Genomic DNA, 19,848 nt, shown 5'->3' on the forward strand with positions numbered 1-19,848 from the left:
ATGGAAATATCAAGTTCTAAGCACTCCACAGTGCCTGCTTCAGCTGCCTTCATGACCATTGGAACAAATTGTTATCTACCCATTCCACTAGGGGAAGTCTTAACATGCTTCAGGTAGACAAACCCAACCCCAACTAACTCACTGACAAGAACAACGTAGTATTTTGCATGACTGCACATGCATAAGCTATATCAAACTGCTTGTCTTCTCAATGGGGGGAGGAGTGTGATTGAAGACAGAGAATTTGGAACTCAACATCATTAAAAATTAATGTTAAAAAATAAAGTATCTGAAAAATAAGTTTAAGGGGGTTCAAATTCTAACTCTTCTTATTTACTACCTTGTGACGGGCTCTGGTGCTTCATCTAGGTGTGTGAATGAATGACCATCTAAGTGTATGAGTCTCTATTATGGAGAAAAAGAAATCAGCCTGTTATGTTATTTGATACTACCCAATACAAGTGTTTTTGCCAACTCTTAGGATTACATTTATATATCCAAACTTACCCATCTCATTTTGTCTACACAAAGATCAATTGGTCCAATTATAATACTACCCAAGTGTTTTTGCCAACTGTTAGGATTACATTTATATATCCAACCTTCCCCATCTCATTTTGCCTACACAAAGATCAATTAATTTAATTAATAACCTAAATGGTACTATCAGGAATATCCTAATAGCAATATTCAATATCAACTGTCGTCCAAAGATAAATGTTTTGTGTTCAAATATGGACAGGACATAGCCATGGTCTTCCAAAGACCAGCCTCCCTCAAAGTTTTATTTCACTTGCATACAAAAATATCAAGCTCTGAACAATGGTCTAAGTAGCACAAATCTCAGTACTAATGTTCCAAATTTGAGTAATGTAATTTCTGATCTCTATAAATAAGATTAAATGTACAAGACAATCTAGTTACCAGCCCTCATTAGAAAATGTTCTTACAAAAGTACAGCTTTTAGACTCTAAATGAAATGAGACAGGGCACATAAGGAAATAATGGAAGAAGCAGCAGTAAGAAAAACTAAAAAGTTAGAATGTAAAACATCCTAGGATTTAACATCACAGAATACTTTTTAAATGGCAAAATGAAGATCACTTTCATTCAGAAGGAATACTGTGAAAAGGGGGGAGAAGGGAACAGTAAACAATAGAAAAGTTAAGAGCATTCAAGGATGTATTCTGAAGTGCTAGTTACTAGGAAAAGCCTTTTAAAGAAGCACCCAATAAAGTAAAAAATTCGGGGTTTAACTTGAGAAACATATTTTACATTTCTTTATTCTTGAAACTTGTCCAATTACAAATAAATAATCCATACAACATAACTCTTTGATATACACTTTTTTCAGGCAGGTAAGAGCGACAACCAAGAATACATTGAAAATGAGTTTACATTAAATAACCAATTACGATATACAACTGGTCATTCAGTTACATTTTCAGCATGGTCCAATATGTACACTGTTAAAAGTGGACCACTTTATATAAAACACAGATGTATACAATTTTCTTACAGGCCCAAGAGAATGAACACACATCACAGCTTTAAAAAAAAAGTTGCATCACAGAGTCTCTAAGAGTTCAAATACAAAAATGTTTATAAGCTTGTGAATTTTGGCTGCAAACACGAGAATGTATGCCAGGTTACCCTATTCTTGCTGGCAAGTGCTGGAAAAACTGACAAGCTCCACGGGATTTTATAGAGGTTATCAAGTCGACATTTTAAAAAGATTAGTACCTAAAGAGAACTGACATCATCTAATGCCATGGATTCAATCTTGCACTGCATTTAGCTTACTGTTTCAGCAAATTATTTCACTAACAGAAGAATGCTTCCTTGGTGGACACAGCTTATCGTCTGTAAATTGTGGAGATTATTGCATCAACAAACTTGTGACAACTCTTCAGACATCTCATTTTCCCAATTAATTCCAGAAGACCTCTCTACTCTCTTAAGACTAAGTCTTCTGACATCTGCATTGTGACACAGTTCAACATGCATTTTAATTTTTTCAGCAACAATGCCAAAGCTAAGGAAAACACCTTATAACTGATTTCTTTCCTAACTTACTATCTTTCACAATAAAACATTTTAAAGTTATTTAATTTTCCTAATGACAATGCAAGATTAACTGAAGGATAAACAGAAGCTGTTGTACTTACTTAAGTCTCAACATTCTTGTTTTACTGTGGTCATAGGTGTCTGGCTCTGGTTTGGTGGACTGAACAAATATTCAACTTTGTTAATTTGATTATCTAATTGGCAAATCTTTTGTAACTAAACTCTGCCTTTCTTACGCACATCCCCCTAACTGGAAGAAAGTACATTGTAGAACACAACAGAAGCCGAAATTAGAAAAATACTACCCTTGAGGGAATTTCATTCTATGTGGTCAAAAAAAAAAAAAAGTATGACTAAATAGCATGTGAACTGTATTTCTTTTCGAAAGTTTTTTATTCCATTTGCTGCAAATCTACATTTTCTTACTCTTCTTAATCCTTGTGCCACGTTCCATGTAGGCAATAAGCTTAGCGATTTAAATGTTTCTAATCTCCACTTTCCTAGAATCCAATACTTTCTACTTCATGTATTAAAGTTGATGCAGAAAGGCTTCTTGTTCCACCTCAAAAGAATTCATCCCTTTAAATTCTTCCTCATTTTAAAAAAAGCATTTTCTCTGGGCAACTGTTCTAAACTTTATCAAGAAAGCATTTATGGCAAAGGGAGAAATATGCAAATACATGATAATGAGAAGCCAAAGAAGAAATATCTATTTCTCCAAGTGTGATACCTTTGTGATGCAACCAAAGCCTTCCAACCAAGCAACATACATCTGTTTAATCTTAGGCCCTCTCAACATTCAAAAATCTTGCCCAAATTACACACGGCCAAATATCCACTATCTTTGCCTTTATTTTTATACCTAAAGGAGCTGAGATACAGTTATTACTATGAACTGTGCTTTTATGTTAATAGGTACAAAATATTTCATGTAACATGTTGCTGAAAATAGTGCCTCAGAATTAAAAAAGCATTGATTTGTGCACATTTCCATTTGTGTGATCACCTTTGATGCCGTACTCTCTAATTCCTTACGTAACGTTTTATAAATCCAAAGCATTTCAGAAAGCTTATCTATTAAGACAGGCAGCAAGAAGAGTGTGCAGTGATACAGAAAAACCTGCAAATTCAGTCTTGGCACTTCTCTCACTATAAGGTTAACAAGAAGAATATCTTCTAAATTTTCACATAACCCTGACAAGGACACTTTTCAATCCCAGATGGCCCCATTTTTATTCATATAGCATATTCACAACCTTTAAGATAAGAACATTTATAATTAATTAGCAAAAAAGGGAAGTTGAAGACTTCTTTACAAGAAGGACTTAGGTCAAATATCCAACCTATATATATATGATGTAAAATAAATACAACCTGGTGCAAATTTTTATCCAAGAAAATAGTCCTAAATTAAAAACAAGAAACAAGCCATTTGGACTACAGCTAGGAGATGCGACAGTTTTCAATGATTCATGTGTAGCAAATATGGAAACTTGAATGTTTTTTAAGGCTGATGTAGACAAAAGATGTTTGGCTTTTTAAACTCCCACCTTTAAAAAATACCTTGTCAAACCTTCAGAGTTGTTTTCCTTTAACAGTTTCAGTGTCTTCCTAGTTTCAACAATTGCATAAAATTATCTGAATAGATTTTGAAGGAAAACCATCAGAGGAGAGTTACTAACTGGCATCACACTTGCTATGTTAAATATCTTCTGAATTCATAAAGAGTGACCTGTAGTATTGCTTCACTATATACAGTGCCATGACCAAACTTCAGTATTTCCCATTTTAAAACTAAATATTTAAAGAAGAAACTGTCAGGCACATATTCACAAGGTGTTGATCTCTTAAATCATAAGAGCCTGGATATATTTATTTCTCTCAAATGCATACAAGACAATAATTACACAACAACAAATCGGATCTTCTGTTCAACAATGATTTGATTCATAAGCATTTGAAATTTACATAATTTCACATCAATATCCTTTTTGTTTTTAAATACTGTAAGTAAAAAAGGCCCCCAAAGTAACCATTTCTAATATTTCTTAGTTATCCCTCTATACAACCAAACTTTAAAAAGTTACAAACTGAACATTATACAGGATATATAAATCATTTTTAAAAATCTGAGGTTTTAAAATCATTGCTTCCCCAATATGATTCAGGAAAATCCACAAACTGACAAATATATAGTCATAGGTAGTGAAGTAAATTGGGGGTGAAAAAAAAAAAGGAGACAGACACAAGTTTGCTGTCTTAAAATTTTACTAATCCTGTCAGTTAAAGATGGTGATGTCATGAGAAATAACAGTTTGGGCTTAAAATGAGGAACGGTGTTTGTCTCAAAAGCTGAGACATGCAATTCAAGTATTTTCCTATTTGATCTGAGCTCACTGTAGCAAACAGATGCAGAAAGAGAATGATCATTTTCCTCCATACATTCGCTCAATGTCCTCTTGATAATGTGTTTTAAGTTCTTTGCGTTTTAATTTGAAGGCATCAGTCACCAGGCCGGTTTCAGGGGTCCATGGATCTGGGCTCAAACGAATTTTTACTGGAATTTCAAACTTTTCCAGACCTGCTGCCATGACATAAAAAAAAGTTTCAAAATTCAAAAGCATAAAAAACGCCCATTAACAATGTATATTTACTATTCCCCATTTAAAAATTCATCATTATAACTGGTAAAATTTAAAAGGCATGGTTTTTAACCAAGTCCATTTCTTCTCTCAGGTTACCCAAATATCATAAAAAGTTCTAAGAGATGAATATTATTGTAAGAGAACAAATTTCAAAAGGGGAGGGCCCTTTCACCCAGCAATAATATTAAGTACATACCCCAAAGAAATTAAAAGACAAAGGGAAAGTACCCATAATTGCTACAAGAATATTTGTACTCTGGGTTACACCAAAGAACTAGAAGTGGTTATTACCATTAACTGAGAAATGGCTGAATAAATGTAAAATAAATGAGTATAATGTCAGTTAATAAACATTTATTAAGCACCTATTATTTGTGCCAGACACTGTGCTGTGTTCTTGGGATACAAAAAAAGACAGCAAAAACTAGGCACATACAAGAAATACACAGGATAAATAGCAGATAGTCAACAGAGAGAAAGTACTAGCATTGAAGGAGATTGGGAAAAGTTTTCTATAGAAGGTGGGATATTAAGTTGGGACTTGAAGGAAGCCAAGCAAGTCACGAAGCATGGATGTGGAGGCATCCAATCATTCCAAGCATAGAGGACAGGCCTGTGAAAATAAACAGAAATTTGGGAGATAGGGGCATCTTGTTTACACAAGGTAAACTATTTTCACTGAATCTCAGAGTACATGGGATGGTATGAGGTATAAGAAGACTGGAAAGATGGGGTCAGGTTATGAAGAACTTTGAACGTCCAATACAGGATTTAATTGTTGATTCTGGAGACAGTAGGGAACCTCTGGGATTTATTATTAAGAAGGGGTGACATGGTCAGATCAGTGCTTTAAAATCACTTTGACAATTGAGTAGAAGATGTATTAGAGTGAGGAGACCACTGTAATAGTCCAGGTGTGAGGTGATAAGGATGTACCCTAAAATGGTGGCAGTTTCAGAGAAGAAAGCCTATGGGAGGGATGGAAAGGTAGTAAAATTGACAGGACTCAGTGAGAACGAATAGTTAAGGATGACATCTAGGTTTCAAGCCTCAGTGACTCAGAGGATGGTGATGCCTTCAAGGGAAGTCTGGAAGGAGATAGGGTTTGGGGGGAGAAAGATAATGAATTCAGTTTTGGACATGTTAAGTTTAAGATGTCTACAGAACATCCAGCTTGAAATGTTCAATAAGCTTTAAGAGATGTGAAAATGTAAATAGATTCGAGAATCAACAGCATCATTGATACATGGGAAAATAAGATCACCAAGTGAAATAGTACAGATGAAGAAGAGGTTCTATGCCAGAGACCGGGGGAACACCCACAGTTTACAGCATGACTTGGATGAAGATCAAGCAAAGGAGAACAAGAAAGATCAATAGGTAAAAGGAGAACCAGGAGGGCAGTGTCATGAAAACCTAGAGAAGAAAGTACTGAAGGGAAGTGGATGATCTGCAAAGACCACTAAGGGCTGCAGTGAGCTCAAGAAGGATGAGGCTTAAGAAAAGGCCATTAGATCTGGCAATTAAGAAATCATTAGTAACTTTAGACAGAGGAGGCTTGGTTGAATAATGAGGTTAAAAACCACAATGCAAAGAATTAAGAAAAGAGTGAGATATTACTATGTTATAAGAAATGACCAAAGAGACAGATTCAGAGAAACCTGGAGTACTTATATGAATTGAGGAATAAAGTGAGTAAAACCAGAATAAAAATGTATACAATGACTATCATGGTCCCTGCTTCTTGGAAGAGTTTATGGACTAAAGCTACAGAATAAAACATTCATTTTCAGACACTTTTGTTTGACTATATTTCTTTGTGAAAACAGAACATTTGATAGTGATACTAAAAAAAAAAACAAAAGAAGAAAAGATTGTCAATTGACCCATTTAAAAACATAACACAAAAGAATAATAGGTGGTTAGATAGGACAGCACAGACAAGCAGACCAGTGTTGGAACAGGTTAAATTTGAAATACACATTTGCTATGCATAATGCAGCTTTCACATTCTCATATGTAGTCCTTTTTGTTCTTCTTTGTGGGGGAAATGCTTGGTTTTGTTGATATTTATTAAGGTCATGATAAGAAAAAGAAAATTTAATGTAAGGGAAAGAGGAAGAAAGAAGAGCTGATGAATAGTGTCCTGAATAATTGCCTATGAAGTTTGAACTTACAGGAACCTGTATGTACAAAAGTATTTATAGCAGCTCTTTTTGTGGTGGCAAAGAATTGTAAATCAGGGGGATGACCATCAATTGGGGAATGGCTAAACAAATTGTGGTAGATAAATGTAATGGAATACTACTGTGCTATAAGAAATGAGGAACACACGGACTTCGTAATAACCTGGAAAGACTTACGTGATCTGATGCTAAGAGAGGGAGCAGAACCAGGAGAACATTGTACACAACCACAGACATATTGCTTCTGTGATGACTAACTTTAACAGACTTGGCTCTTCTCAGCAATACAAGATTCAAAGACAGCTCCAAAGGACTCATGATAGAAAAAGCTATCCACATCCAGAAAGAATTACAGAATCTGAATGCAGATTGAGGCAAACTATTTGCTCTCTTTTTTTTCCCTTCTTTTTTGGTTTTGTTTCTTCTTTCTCATGATTCATTCCATTGGTTATAATTCTTCTTTACAACTTGACTATTGTGTAAATAAGTTCAATGCGAAAGTGTATGTAGAACCTAAATAGGATTACATGCTGTCTTGGGGGGCAGAGGGGAGGGAGGTAGGGGGAGAAAATTTGGAACTCAAAAACTTGTGGAAGTGAGTGTTGTAAACTAAAAATAAAAAATAAATCAATGAAATAAAACTTCTAGAAATAGGGAGCCATGGAAGTTGTTTGAACAGGAGAATGACATAATTCAAGTTTTCAAAAGGATGATATTGTGTAATATCATCAGAAGACCCACATTGATCCTTCCCATCTCTTCTAGCAGATTTCCCATGAACTCTGCAGAGTCTGACGCAGCGCTCACCTGAAGCGGCGGCTTCAGAGAGCACTTTCAGCACCTCCTTCTCCATTTCAGGGCTGTCACAGATCTCCTCCCAAGTCCCTCGAAGGTCTTTTTGTCGAGCTAGCTCTGTTAGTTCCTTCTGATTTGGCACAACAAATCCAATGACATAAGAATGATAACTGAAATATATAAGATACAGCACATCATGTGTTAATAAGAGGTTTTAGATGAAGCAGCAGTGAATTAGTAATACCTAAGAATACTTGATATTTTCAAAGTTCTGTAGCTAAGAAATTCTAAATTATAAGGTTCTCTAAATTCTTTGTAAACATATGACATTTGAATGTACTGTATTTTACTAAACAAAATTCTATCTATTCCTTCAATATTTCACAGCATTTCACATCTCTCACAATGCTTTTTAGAATTCATTGCTGTAGTAATGCAGATGTGGACATTTATGGCTTTGGATAATTCTAAAACCATCACAGACACCATCCATTTGCACAGTGCTTCATAGTTTTCCAAGTGATTTCACATATTCTTTCTCATTTGGGTCTCAAGACATTATGGACAAAGAAACTTAAATGTAGGAAATCAGGAGGTTTATCCATTATCCTTTGCAGTTTTTCATGCCCAATTATACATTTCTTTAATGTTATGCTTTGTGTCCCTTCTTGCACAAGTCATCCCTAGTGATATTCTATGATCTCTTTATACACACTCTCCATTGCTCTGTCAGCCATAATTTTGATTCTATAGAATGCGTAGTCTATGACTGAAAAAACTGGTATTTAAAAAAAATTTTTTTTAAACTTTCAGAAGCACTTTCAAAGTGCTGAAAGCAGTGAACAATTTCCCCAAAGCAAAGCAGAGCTTTCTCTTTCTTTTATTTAATTCTGGGTCTAGCTCACTGTTGATATGCAGGACCTGACAAAGAGAGATGCACCGTTAACCTCAATGGCATGTCTATTTAACTCTATGCAATATTATGAACAATAGACATTGTTCAGCCATTTGATTTATCCAGTGTAGATTTTTTTTTTAAATCATAAACTTCTACAAAAAAATGCTAGTATTCTGGAACTTGATGAAATCAGTCCAATGTCATCCACAAACAGGAAAATCTGGAAGCCATTGCTTCTGTAATGAACGTCTTTCAACAGTGGTGGATTCTTTATATATTTGTCTCCTCGTTTTATGCCTCACTTGATAGTGTAATGAGGAGAATGTCAAAAAGTTCTTCTGTTACACTGAGGTGAATCAATAATCCAAATAAAATAAGACCCAGACCTGTTGAACAAAGTGATGGTTTAGTTGGTAGATTAGCATAGCTAACTGGAGTAAAATGTCATGAAAGAACTTTAAGCTGGCCTGTCCTAGTTTGGTATTTGAGAATAATCAATAAAAAAATTATTGAAGGGTCAGTTATCTGCATAAAGTTGAAAACTGAACCCATGGAAACTAATGAGACCACTGAAAGAAAGGGTATGGAGACAAAAAAAAAGAGAGATAATCTATATAAAATAAAAATGTTAAAACAGACAAAGTAGCATCAAACGCCTTACCATACCTGTTTGCATATGCACAGATGTTATCTATTAATGGGAGATTCTTTAAGGCCGCCTCAACTTTTCCAAGAGAGACATATTCTCCTGCCTGAAGTTTTACAAGATCCTTTTTACGATCTATTATTAAAAAAAAGAATTTATTCCCCAGATGAAAATTACACATACACATACAGTAAAACTATCCAATATACAGACTCACTAAATATCCTTAAAAAGTTAGTTATCAACTAAATTTATAACAGTAAGACTAAGCAAAAAACAAGTATCATGAACTTAGGCTCTAATGAGCAATATTGAATACGTATTTTTAAAAGTGAGGCCAAACACTTTGCCTTTTTAATAAAGTGGCATCAAAATCAACTAACCTCTAATTTTTCTACTTTTGTTAGATAAATTCAAGAAATAAAGAATATGAAAAGATCTCCAGTTGACATGAAGGCAAAAAGCCACTGTCTTTAAAATAACTTAAAACAAATTGAACATAATGAAATGTATGCTTATGACATAGATGATAGCTAGCTATTAGTGCAAATTCAAGCAAAGACCAACAGCTCCAGCATTTCATCTAATAAAGAAACATTTTTAACAAAGATAAATAACTGTATCCTTCAGATGAGTGTGCTAGAAATTCATTCAAAAGAGAGTAACATATTAGCCCAATACATTTTTAAAAAACTGTTATGTATGACCAACTACGTTCAATGATGAAGGGCCTAATTAGAATGCATGGAGAAATAGTAGTTGCTAAAATAAATCAAGATGGATAACCTAGTCATTATTTTTCCAAGTATAAAAGGGGAAGGTCATAAATAGGGTCAAATACGATCACAGCCTTCCTTCTAACTTTCACATTTTTGTTGATGATACTACCATGTCTGGGTCATCTGGGCTCAAAACGTGGGGGTTATCTTTGATTATTCCCTCTCCTCATGGTCCATATCAAATCATCGACTGCCCACGCTTGCTGATTCTACTTCCATAACATCACTGGTACCCATTCCCTTTCTCTCTAATAATAGTAGTTTATTTCAGGATTTCACTTCCTCTCACTTAGATTAAGTTAATGAAATAGCCTAAGAAGTAGTTTCACTACCTCCTCTCTCTTCCCCCTCCAATCTCTCCTCCATAGAGTTATCAAAATAATTCTCCTAGTGTACACTGTCCCATACAAAGAAGATACTCACTTCATGTCTAATGAATTAAACTGACTCAGGTGGCCAAACAGTGGTAAAAATGACCTACCAAAGACCTCTATACTAGTTGTTCTATGAGACCTCAGAGAGAGGTAAGCCATTTGTGGGAACTCTCCCCAAGGACAAAGCAAACATGACTGTTCAGAAATATAAAACCAAAACCTAGTATAATATCTAGTGAATAGGAAAGGTCACACAAACGAGTGCTGACAACACAGGCAGAAATAAAATGTGTCACTAAATATTACAATAATACTAGAAAATTGTCATAGTATTTATTGGAACCCCACAATATAAAAAGTATCGAACATAATATCCACACTAGAAATAACCATCTTGGTCTGAATATAGGCTTCATTTTGCCCCGAAATATGGCTTACATAAAAGCTGAATGTTAACTTAAAAATCACAATCTTAGTAAGATAAAACAATTCAAAATGTTTAAAAGAGAATTATGAATACAATCATAAATCATAGTCGTAGAGTATTTGTTTTAATTAAAAGATTAAAGATACTTTGACTGGAACTTAAAGAACACAATACTTTTATGGAAAAATTCATTACCTATATATAGTAGGGAACCTACATTTAGATGCAGTCTGTAGCCTAATGCATTCTAACAAAGTGGAACATATGTACATATATCACAAGCTAAAATGATTAAGATTTATGTAATTATTTCTCATAAATTCTCTAATTTGTGTGACAGATGCCACAAAAAGATTAATGTAGTTTTACGCTACTTTAGCTTAAAATATAAGATTTGGGGGGGGGCACTGTTATTAGAAAGGATTTACTTCCAACACCCACATCAGATGGCTCACCAATAATCTTTAAACATCCATCAGGATCAAATTCTCCAATATCTCCCGTACAGAGCCACCTCTGTCCATGTTCATCTTCAAAGAAATCGGTATTTGTTTTTGCATCATTTTTGTAGTAGCCCATTGTCACATTCGGGCCACCAATGAGAATCTCACCTCTTGGATGTGGTTTATCTGTATTAAAGTATCCACCTAATTAATAGAAAGAACATTTTACATTGTGTGTGAATCTTTTTTTTTTAAGTACCAAAAGAAGAAAACACGTATGTCAATGCAAATTACTTATCTACCTTATCTTCCAAGGTTACTTCTAGAAATATACAGCTACATAAATAAAAAAATGCTATGAATATTTAGAAAAAACTCTACATCTAGCTTAAGTATACTAACAGACTGGAGAAATAATTTTATTATAGGTATGTGCACAATACTGTGTGAAATCTATCATTTCCTAATACTCCTGGGAGTAGGGAAAGAAGCAGTCCACACTTGTGAGGGAACAAAAGGGAACTTTTTTTGTTCTATAAAATTTCTAAACATTAGACATCTCACATTCTTCCTTTTTACTAGCTAATCCTCACTGTTTAGTAATCATTGCTCTCATGAAATGTTGTAAAGGATATAAATCACCATTTCGATCTTCACTTTTACCATATATACAAAAGCAAAAGTATGTTTATAAATTATATAACATTAAAATAGAAGTTACATTAATAACTGACATAAATTATATTAATGGTGCTAAGAAAACAGCTTAGAGCACTGAAAGGTTATGAAGATTACCACAGAATCAGGAGTTCTGGTTAAGCAAATTTGTCTAGGTGGAATAAATTAATAAAAAAGCATTTAATAAATACTATTTGCCAAATACTATACTACTAATGAGGATAAAATGAGACAATCTCTGCTATCAAGGAAGTCATACTTTATCGGGGGGGGGAACAAGACATAAGAAAGTTCAGTCACAAGAAAGACAGAGGTGCTTAAGTCCTAAGGGGGCAGCAACAAAGTGGATGGCAAAAGCTCAGAGGTCCAAAGGGCATAAACACAGGGCAAATGGTCAAACCTAGATGACCCGAAGACATAACAGCAGAGCAAATTACAAGGCCTAGCAATCCCCTATCTCTCCAGAGGCACTAGAACATGACTCCCATCCCATCCAAGCCATGTGAGGAGTCTCTGTCACTCTTCCCCATTAGCTTGCCCCATGCAAGTAAAGATGACAAGGAAAGGAACAAAGGGAAGGTAGGAAATCATGCCAAGTGGCACCTGTGAACTGGGGGAAAGGAGTGAAAAGAAGGCAAAGCTTGAAGCATGAATATATTTTTCTGAAAAAATTTGAATTTTTAAAAATTGTTCAAATTGACTTCTCATCTTTATTAAACAGAATGTACTTTGATGGATCCACGATCTCACTGTGGGCATTTTGTAATGATATGGATTATGAGTCATTAACACCTTGTGATCCTATGCACTTACTGTTCATTTGCTACCATAAATTCTTCACGGGGGGTGGGGGCGGTTCTGAGTCCCTTCCAACATGCTGGGAGCTTTTTTTTTTTAAATGCATAGATATAAATAGAGGACATGGGCTGTCCAGTAGTTATTCTCTGTTCCCAGCCTATCTTCTTGTATAAACATACACCTCTCTCAAGATGCATCCTTTCGTGCTAATTGGTAATATGTTGCATTATTATGCCTACCATGCCATCTGCTCACTCTTTTTTGTGTGAGCTGCAATTTTAATTATTTGGAAACTGGTACTCCAAGACGCCATACAGACATTATTGTTCTTAGCCAAAGGTGATACCACCCACTCTCCTCCTAGGTCCAATTCACAGTCCATCTTTAGCATCTAAGGCAGGCACTGGTGGAACAATGCTATGGATTATCCATATAATTGGATATCAGAACCCAGACAAGAAACAATCTTTATCCAGTTGGTTTTATTCTTCTATGAATAGTTGGAACACTCCCAGATGATCCAATATCTCACTTAGGAAACTGCAACATTCTCAAGTTGTATGAAATCAATACTAAGTCATCTGTAATAAAGGAGTCTCTGAAGCACATCATTTATAGAAAAATCAATCTTCTACTCCGGATCTGACAGTGGCAAATACTTTTAGACAGCATTCGCCTCTCTATTCCATGCCTTTTTGGATATTAATAACCAGAAAACTAAATAAAGTTATCTTTTCCAAAGAATCCTGTAGGATTTTAACATACGAATGGAATACACCCTGTCAGAAGGAAGCCTCTAAAGCAATATTTTGATCTCCCAAATCAAATGCCATAAAAAAAAAAACCTGGAACATTCTGAATTTCCCATATTTTAGTCAACTGTACAACTAAAGATGTAGTCTGCTCTAAAATATAATTTATGAAAGCCTATCTGTCCTACTCTCATGCCTTCAAATTGAAGATGTTAGAATTTATAGAGATAGTAAAAAGAGAAATATGGTCAAGTAGCTACTGACATTCTCTCAATCAACTCTTTTGATGAAAATAAGGCCCACTATTCCTTCCAAATGTTTGGCATCCTTCTCACCCAATTACCTTGAGAACTATAACCCCAAATGCTCTCAGTACTGTCACCTTTAGTGCAATCTCCTCCATACAGAATGGTTCAGTCCAGCTACTCTTCCCTTATTTTTTTTTTTACTATTATCGGTGATGTTAACTGTTGCTGATGAAGAATATATTTTATTAAAGAAACAGATTTGCCCAATTTTTTGTCTTTTTGAGACAAAATAGTCTCAGAAGGATCTATATTATTAAGGTATTTTGATGATAAAGTATAGTACCCACAATTACCTGATGAGTTCAGGGGACATTTTTTGTATGAGACCAATACAGGATTTTTTTTGGCTTGACTATCTATATTTACTAAAAGGGATGGCCTTTTTTTTTAATGGGGGACTGGGGAGTCAATTTTCCATTAAAAGCAAATAATCTTTTAAAATAAAGTATTGTTTTCCCTTGAACTCTTTCTTTCTTAGTTTTATGAGGTGATGCTACTAATAATCTTCCAGCATTCTCCTTCAGAATCTTTTATAATCATGTTCAGAATCTAAAGCAGTACAACTCTTGGCTGCCATCTCTTTCCTTATGACATTAAAATCAGGTATTTAGTAGGCTAATTTCATTTCCAAGCTGTGACAGTTGATTTCTACAAGATAAAATGCCTAAGGAAATTAGTGATAGTCTGTATTCATATATATTCTTGTCACTATTTCCTACTGCTTGGTCTCAATTGCTTTTAAAAAACAAGGAAGGCTGGAGTTGCTTCAATTGTATGTCCTATTTTTTTTTTCTCACTATATCTGTGTTAGATTCTCTTCTGCTAAGTTTCTTGCCAGCTTACTGTCCAAAGGCAAAGTGTGAATGTCTTAAGGAGCATTTTTTCATCTGTTCTTCCTCCAGTTGAATCCTCCTAATGTGTTGCCTCCCCTAATTAGAATGTAAGCAGCTTAAGAGCAAAGAATGTCTTGGTTTGCATGGATCCCCAGACGTTAGCAGCGCTTGGCATAAGTAAGAGCTTAATAAATGTTTTTTTTTTTCCCATTCCTTCATTTTAATGAAAATTCAACTATAAAGAAAAGATCTGGAAATTACTCTTATTTATAACCAGTTGTTTCCTGACTTACAGAAAGTAATCAACTTAATTTTTTATGGTGTCATTTGTGCTTAACTTTCCTCTTGAAGTATTAATGACATATGGGAATAAGAGTTTTGCTCAATATACAACAAGCAATTATTACTGGCCTCTCTTTTTCTTACTCCTAAACCAGAGTTTTCCAACACAGTTTTCACTCTCTTGCTTTATACTCAATTTTTACATTAAAGTCACCAAGTATTAAAATATTATGTTGATATAATCTGAAGGGCTTAATCAAGTTCTTCATAAAATTTTTCTACTCCCTTGCACCCGGAACAGATGCTGGAGCACAGCTTGCAATCATTTTTCTGGTGGTCTCTTTGCAAATGTTTATTATGAACACTGGACTGGTGAGATAATCAATTGTCCCAAGAAATGACTTTTTGTTGCCACTGACGCAGAACAAAACCAACTCCACCAACTCCTTTTGCCTGACTAATAAGAACTTAGATCTATCCTTCCATTCAACTGCAAAATTCATAGAATTCATTTCAGGCAGTAGTCAACAGTCCATTGGTCAAGAGACAAAGTTCTCACATGTACAACACCAACATTCAACATTTAAAAAGAGTCAAAAAACTGTGTGATGCCTGGCATCCTCTGACATACATCGTCACAACAGATGTAAAAAAGGTTCACTATCACTAAGAGCCATTTTATATTCTTCCTTGGTTTGCCATAGTCAAAGAATCACCAATGGCCCATTGTCATGGAATTGCTAGGAGGAAAACATTATCTAAAACCTAAAATCACTCTACTAATATGAATGTTCAAAAAATTCTGCCTCCCATGAGAAACTTCATTTTTAAACGGAGCAATAAAGGAATCAACTGTTTAAAATTAGTTGCCTTTTAAACTGTTCCTTGCTTATAACTTGTGAACTCTGACAATAAATGAACATTAAATATTTTACTAGCCCGACTGAATAACAAATCAATTCAACACATTTCAACAATCAATTATTATATGCATCTTACGCACACATGGCAATGTTTTAGGCACTGAGAATTTATTTTATTACCGTAACAACCAAATAGCCTTAGAATTTTACTAAGAAAACAGAACACCAAAGAAATGACTTCTACTAGATCATATAAGATTTTACTTTTTTAATAGAACTAAATGTAATTATTATTTGAATTTATATTTAAGCAGAAAAAATTAGATACTTACATGGTATCACGCACTCATGGATCAATAATTTTCTGTCAATGTGCTGAACTAATAATAAAACATATCCTTAAATCGGATACCAATATTCTAAAAATTCATGTTTTTTGCTAACACAGACCAATAAGGTTATGAATATTTTACCTATTCTTATTCTCTTAATTTCAAAGTTATTTTGGCATAATTTTTAATTATGTTGATTGTAATCAAATAATAAATGAAAAAATAAAAATTTCAAAAACAAATGCTCTTTAAAAACAATAAAACTAACTGAGATCATTATACCTGACAAAATATCATTGCTATACAGGAAAAAAAAATAAGAACACATTAAGAGATTTTATTATAAAATGAGAAAACTAAATTCAAATTTAAAAGTCCAATCATATACTAATATACCATTGTACAAAATGTTTAATTACCTTCTTCCCAGTTTTTTAATTTGATTTCACAGCAAACTAATGGTGCTCCAACTCTGCCTGTATTATAGTCCCAAACTAGATTAAAAAGAAAAAAAGTTTAATCCGAGAAAAGGAAAGACTGTATGCATCTTTTTATATCATCAAAAAAGATGATTCCCTACATACAGTTTTTCTACAGAGAACTTTTGAAGTATGTTAGAGACTCTCATCATTTTATATAGCTTCTTATTTCTCCCCTCATCTATTTGGAGCCCAGATTAGCTCCATTTCAGAGTTATGCTCTTCAAACTACTATCTTCTAATCACTAGGTTATATTTCTTTCAAAAGTATCAAAAATTCCTTGGTGATACCTGTAGACTGCTATGTCCAAAGTAATTAATAACACAACTTTATAGTTCCTGGCATAGGCTAAGTTGTACTCTGTCTTTCTATTGTACAGGGTGTCCCAAAAGTCTTGGTGCAGTTTTAGGCTATCAATGCTTAAGTTAAAGGTTCCAGAGGAAATTTTAAAAAGTTATTTTAAGCTATTGATGTTTAAAAGTGCACTGAGGATTTTTCTGAGACACCCTGTATAGCTTTTAATTTGACATTTTTTTCTTTGAATAAGGACCATAACTTCAGTTCAAATTTTGTATTTTGTAACTAACATTAAGCTCTTGGGAAGAAAGATAAAAGCTCTCATGTTAGGGATGTGGTCCACCTTTTGTGGTGGCCTCTATTCAGACCACTATGGCATATATGTATATGTAGAGATAGGATAGGAACAGGACATGTGATTTAATTGGTACAAGAAACACCTGAAAGAGGAAATTCCCACTACAAACACAGGCTGATACCCCTTCTGCAACTTCAGCATCTCAGATACATGGGTGTGTGTGCGCGTGTGTGTGTAACACAGTCATACGCATACACAAACATAGCACCTATTATGACACCATAGTGCACAAAGTGCTGGCCCTGTAATCAGGAGGACCCGAGTTCAAATTCAACCTCAGACACTAGCTGTGTGACCCTTAGTAAGTCACTCAGCCTCTCTTTGCCTCAGTTTCCTCATCTGTAAAATAAGGATATTATTAGTACTTGCTTCCCAGGATTGTTGTGAAGACCAAATGAGGGAATAATCGTAAAGTGGCTAGACAGTGCCTACCTGGCACATAGTAAGCATTATATAAATATTAGCAAGTGTTTTTTGGTCATTATCATGTATATGGGACATACATAATTTATCTGTTATGCATATACAAATCATCTTAATGTCTTTTTGAACCTCCACAAAAATAATTTTAAAATTACTTTTATCTCCTTTGGACCCATAGCCTTTAAGTTACCTGTTTATACCTCAGCAGTGTTTCTCTGTAAATTTGGTGGACATCATATTTGTACATGTACACACGCACACACACAGCCATCTTTTTCATACACATATGTATATACAGTGAGGATAATGAACCATCTAGGATCACAAAGATACTTTGTTGTGCAATCTCATATTCAAAAATATGGAGTTCAAAAATACATATGGACTACAGTATGTAGAAATCAGCACATCTGACAACATGTTGCTCATCATATCTACAAAGCACTGCCAAGATAGAAACAAAATAAGTTAAGAATATAAAAGGAAATGAAGGTAATTTTAATTCCATTAAAGTTTTCAATTAATATAAAATTTATCTTAATTCAGTCTTTTAAAATTTAATTGTATTCTGAATCCTGAACCAATCCTATATTCTTTGGGAGGTTCCTACCTGCTTAATTTATAGTCTGCAAAATAGCTTAATATAGGCACTTAAATCATAATATAACAAACTGGATTTCATTTTTTCTTGAACAAAATATATTTAAGTATGATGAGAATAAAAAAAAAATTTTACAGTCAAGATTTGTCTTTTTCTAAAATCATTTTAAAATGTCAGTATTTTTTTTAAACTACATAATTTTACTCAATAAGTGCATTTGGATGCATTTATGGATGACAAAATTTCAACCTGCTGCATAAGTGTTTTAAATTCATACTGGTAGTACCTAGAGTTACTTGTCCTTTCCCCCAACTGCTCCTAAAATTTGCTGCATGTTTATTGAAAACAAAACAAACCAAAACTACTCCTCGTCACTTGTTCTTATTTGGGGAAAAATCTATACATATCATCAAATGGATGGGTATTACATTTCAGGTTAACACTGACCTTCAGTGATTGTCCCAGCCCCAGCTGATTCAGTGAGTCCATAGCCCTGACCAACAGGACAGCAGAAACAGATGTTCATAAATCGCTGAGTTGTTGCAGAAAGCGGAGCACCTCCACAGAGCAGGACGCGGATATTTCCACCTAGCAGGCGTCGTACTTTCTGGAAAACAAACCTAGAAATCACAGAGTCAGAGTTTTACATGAAAGGTACTGTCCCCTGATCCCCACTCCTTCCCCCACTACAATCATGTGGCTCCCAACAGAGTTGGTGACCTTGTTCAATTAACAGAACTGGGTCTAGAGCCCAAATCAGCTCCATTTCAGGGTTATGCTCTTAAATTCTTACCATTCAAATGACATAAATACTATATGGTCTAATTGTCTTTAAACAAAGAAATGCTTCTCAAGTGAAGTACAGAAACAAAGTTTTTAGGTATCATTTTTATACACTAATCACAGGTCTGGATTTCCCTCTCCCCTGAAAAAAAAAATCAAAGATACCTTAATCATTTAAAAATGTTTCCAATCTGTGGGAAACCAAGCTATCAACAAGTGTGTGGTGAGCACTGTGACAGGTGCTCGGCAGTGAAAGACAAAAATGACAAATTCAAAATACCACCCTCGACAAGTTCACATTTTAAAGGAGACCAATGTACAGACACATACCAGCAGCACAAAATAAGCATAAGATAATATGGGAGCAAGGGGATGCATCAACTGCTGGTGAATCAGAAAAGGCCCCATACAGGGACTGGCTGGCATATCAGCTGAGCTTTGAAGGAACAAGGGAGTCTAAGAGGTACAGCTGAAGAGGCAATTCATCCCAGGCACATCCTTGCACAGTTGTGCCAAGGTAAGCAGAGATGGCCTTGTTTACAAATTATAGCATAAATCCATAAACTATTAAAAATGTGAAGACTAATATTTTATAAACAATTTTTCATCAACAATTGCCTTCCATTGAAAAGAAATATCTGAATTGGGTTTTTTGATTTATGCTTGTTAGAATAAACGTGGAAGCGACAGGAACTACAGCTCAAATTGGTAGAAACGAAGTCTGTTGGAAAATACAGGTAATATAATTAATACAACCTGGACAAACTGAAGAAAAACTACTGCCAATTTTATTGTCTAAA

General features: G+C 34.5%; 1 protein-coding gene across 5 annotated transcripts in view; it reads right to left on the reverse strand.

Moving 5' to 3' along the window:
* Positions 1-1,251: 1,251 nt before the first annotated feature.
* The window catches only part of ACSL3 (acyl-CoA synthetase long chain family member 3), an 83,919-nt gene continuing 65,322 nt past the window's right edge, over positions 1,252-19,848 (reverse strand). For 4 of the 5 annotated variants that reach the window (XM_036754094.1, XM_036754092.1, XM_036754093.1 and 1 more), the window contains 6 exons: positions 18,713-18,885; positions 16,526-16,600; positions 11,273-11,464; positions 9,258-9,372; positions 7,706-7,863; positions 1,252-4,651 (listed from right to left, as the gene is read on the reverse strand). In XM_036754094.1, coding sequence (XP_036609989.1) covers positions 4,494-4,651; positions 7,706-7,863; positions 9,258-9,372; positions 11,273-11,464; positions 16,526-16,600; positions 18,713-18,885 — 871 coding nt within the window. In that variant the 3' untranslated portion in view covers positions 1,252-4,493. The remainder of the gene's footprint in view (positions 4,652-7,705; positions 7,864-9,257; positions 9,373-11,272; positions 11,465-16,525; positions 16,601-18,712; positions 18,886-19,848) is intronic. The other variant, XM_036754096.1, reaches the window with a different exon arrangement.

This window comes from Trichosurus vulpecula, chromosome 4 (assembly GCF_011100635.1).
Source record: "Trichosurus vulpecula isolate mTriVul1 chromosome 4, mTriVul1.pri, whole genome shotgun sequence".
In the NCBI taxonomy this organism is placed as follows: domain Eukaryota; kingdom Metazoa; phylum Chordata; class Mammalia; order Diprotodontia; family Phalangeridae; genus Trichosurus; species Trichosurus vulpecula.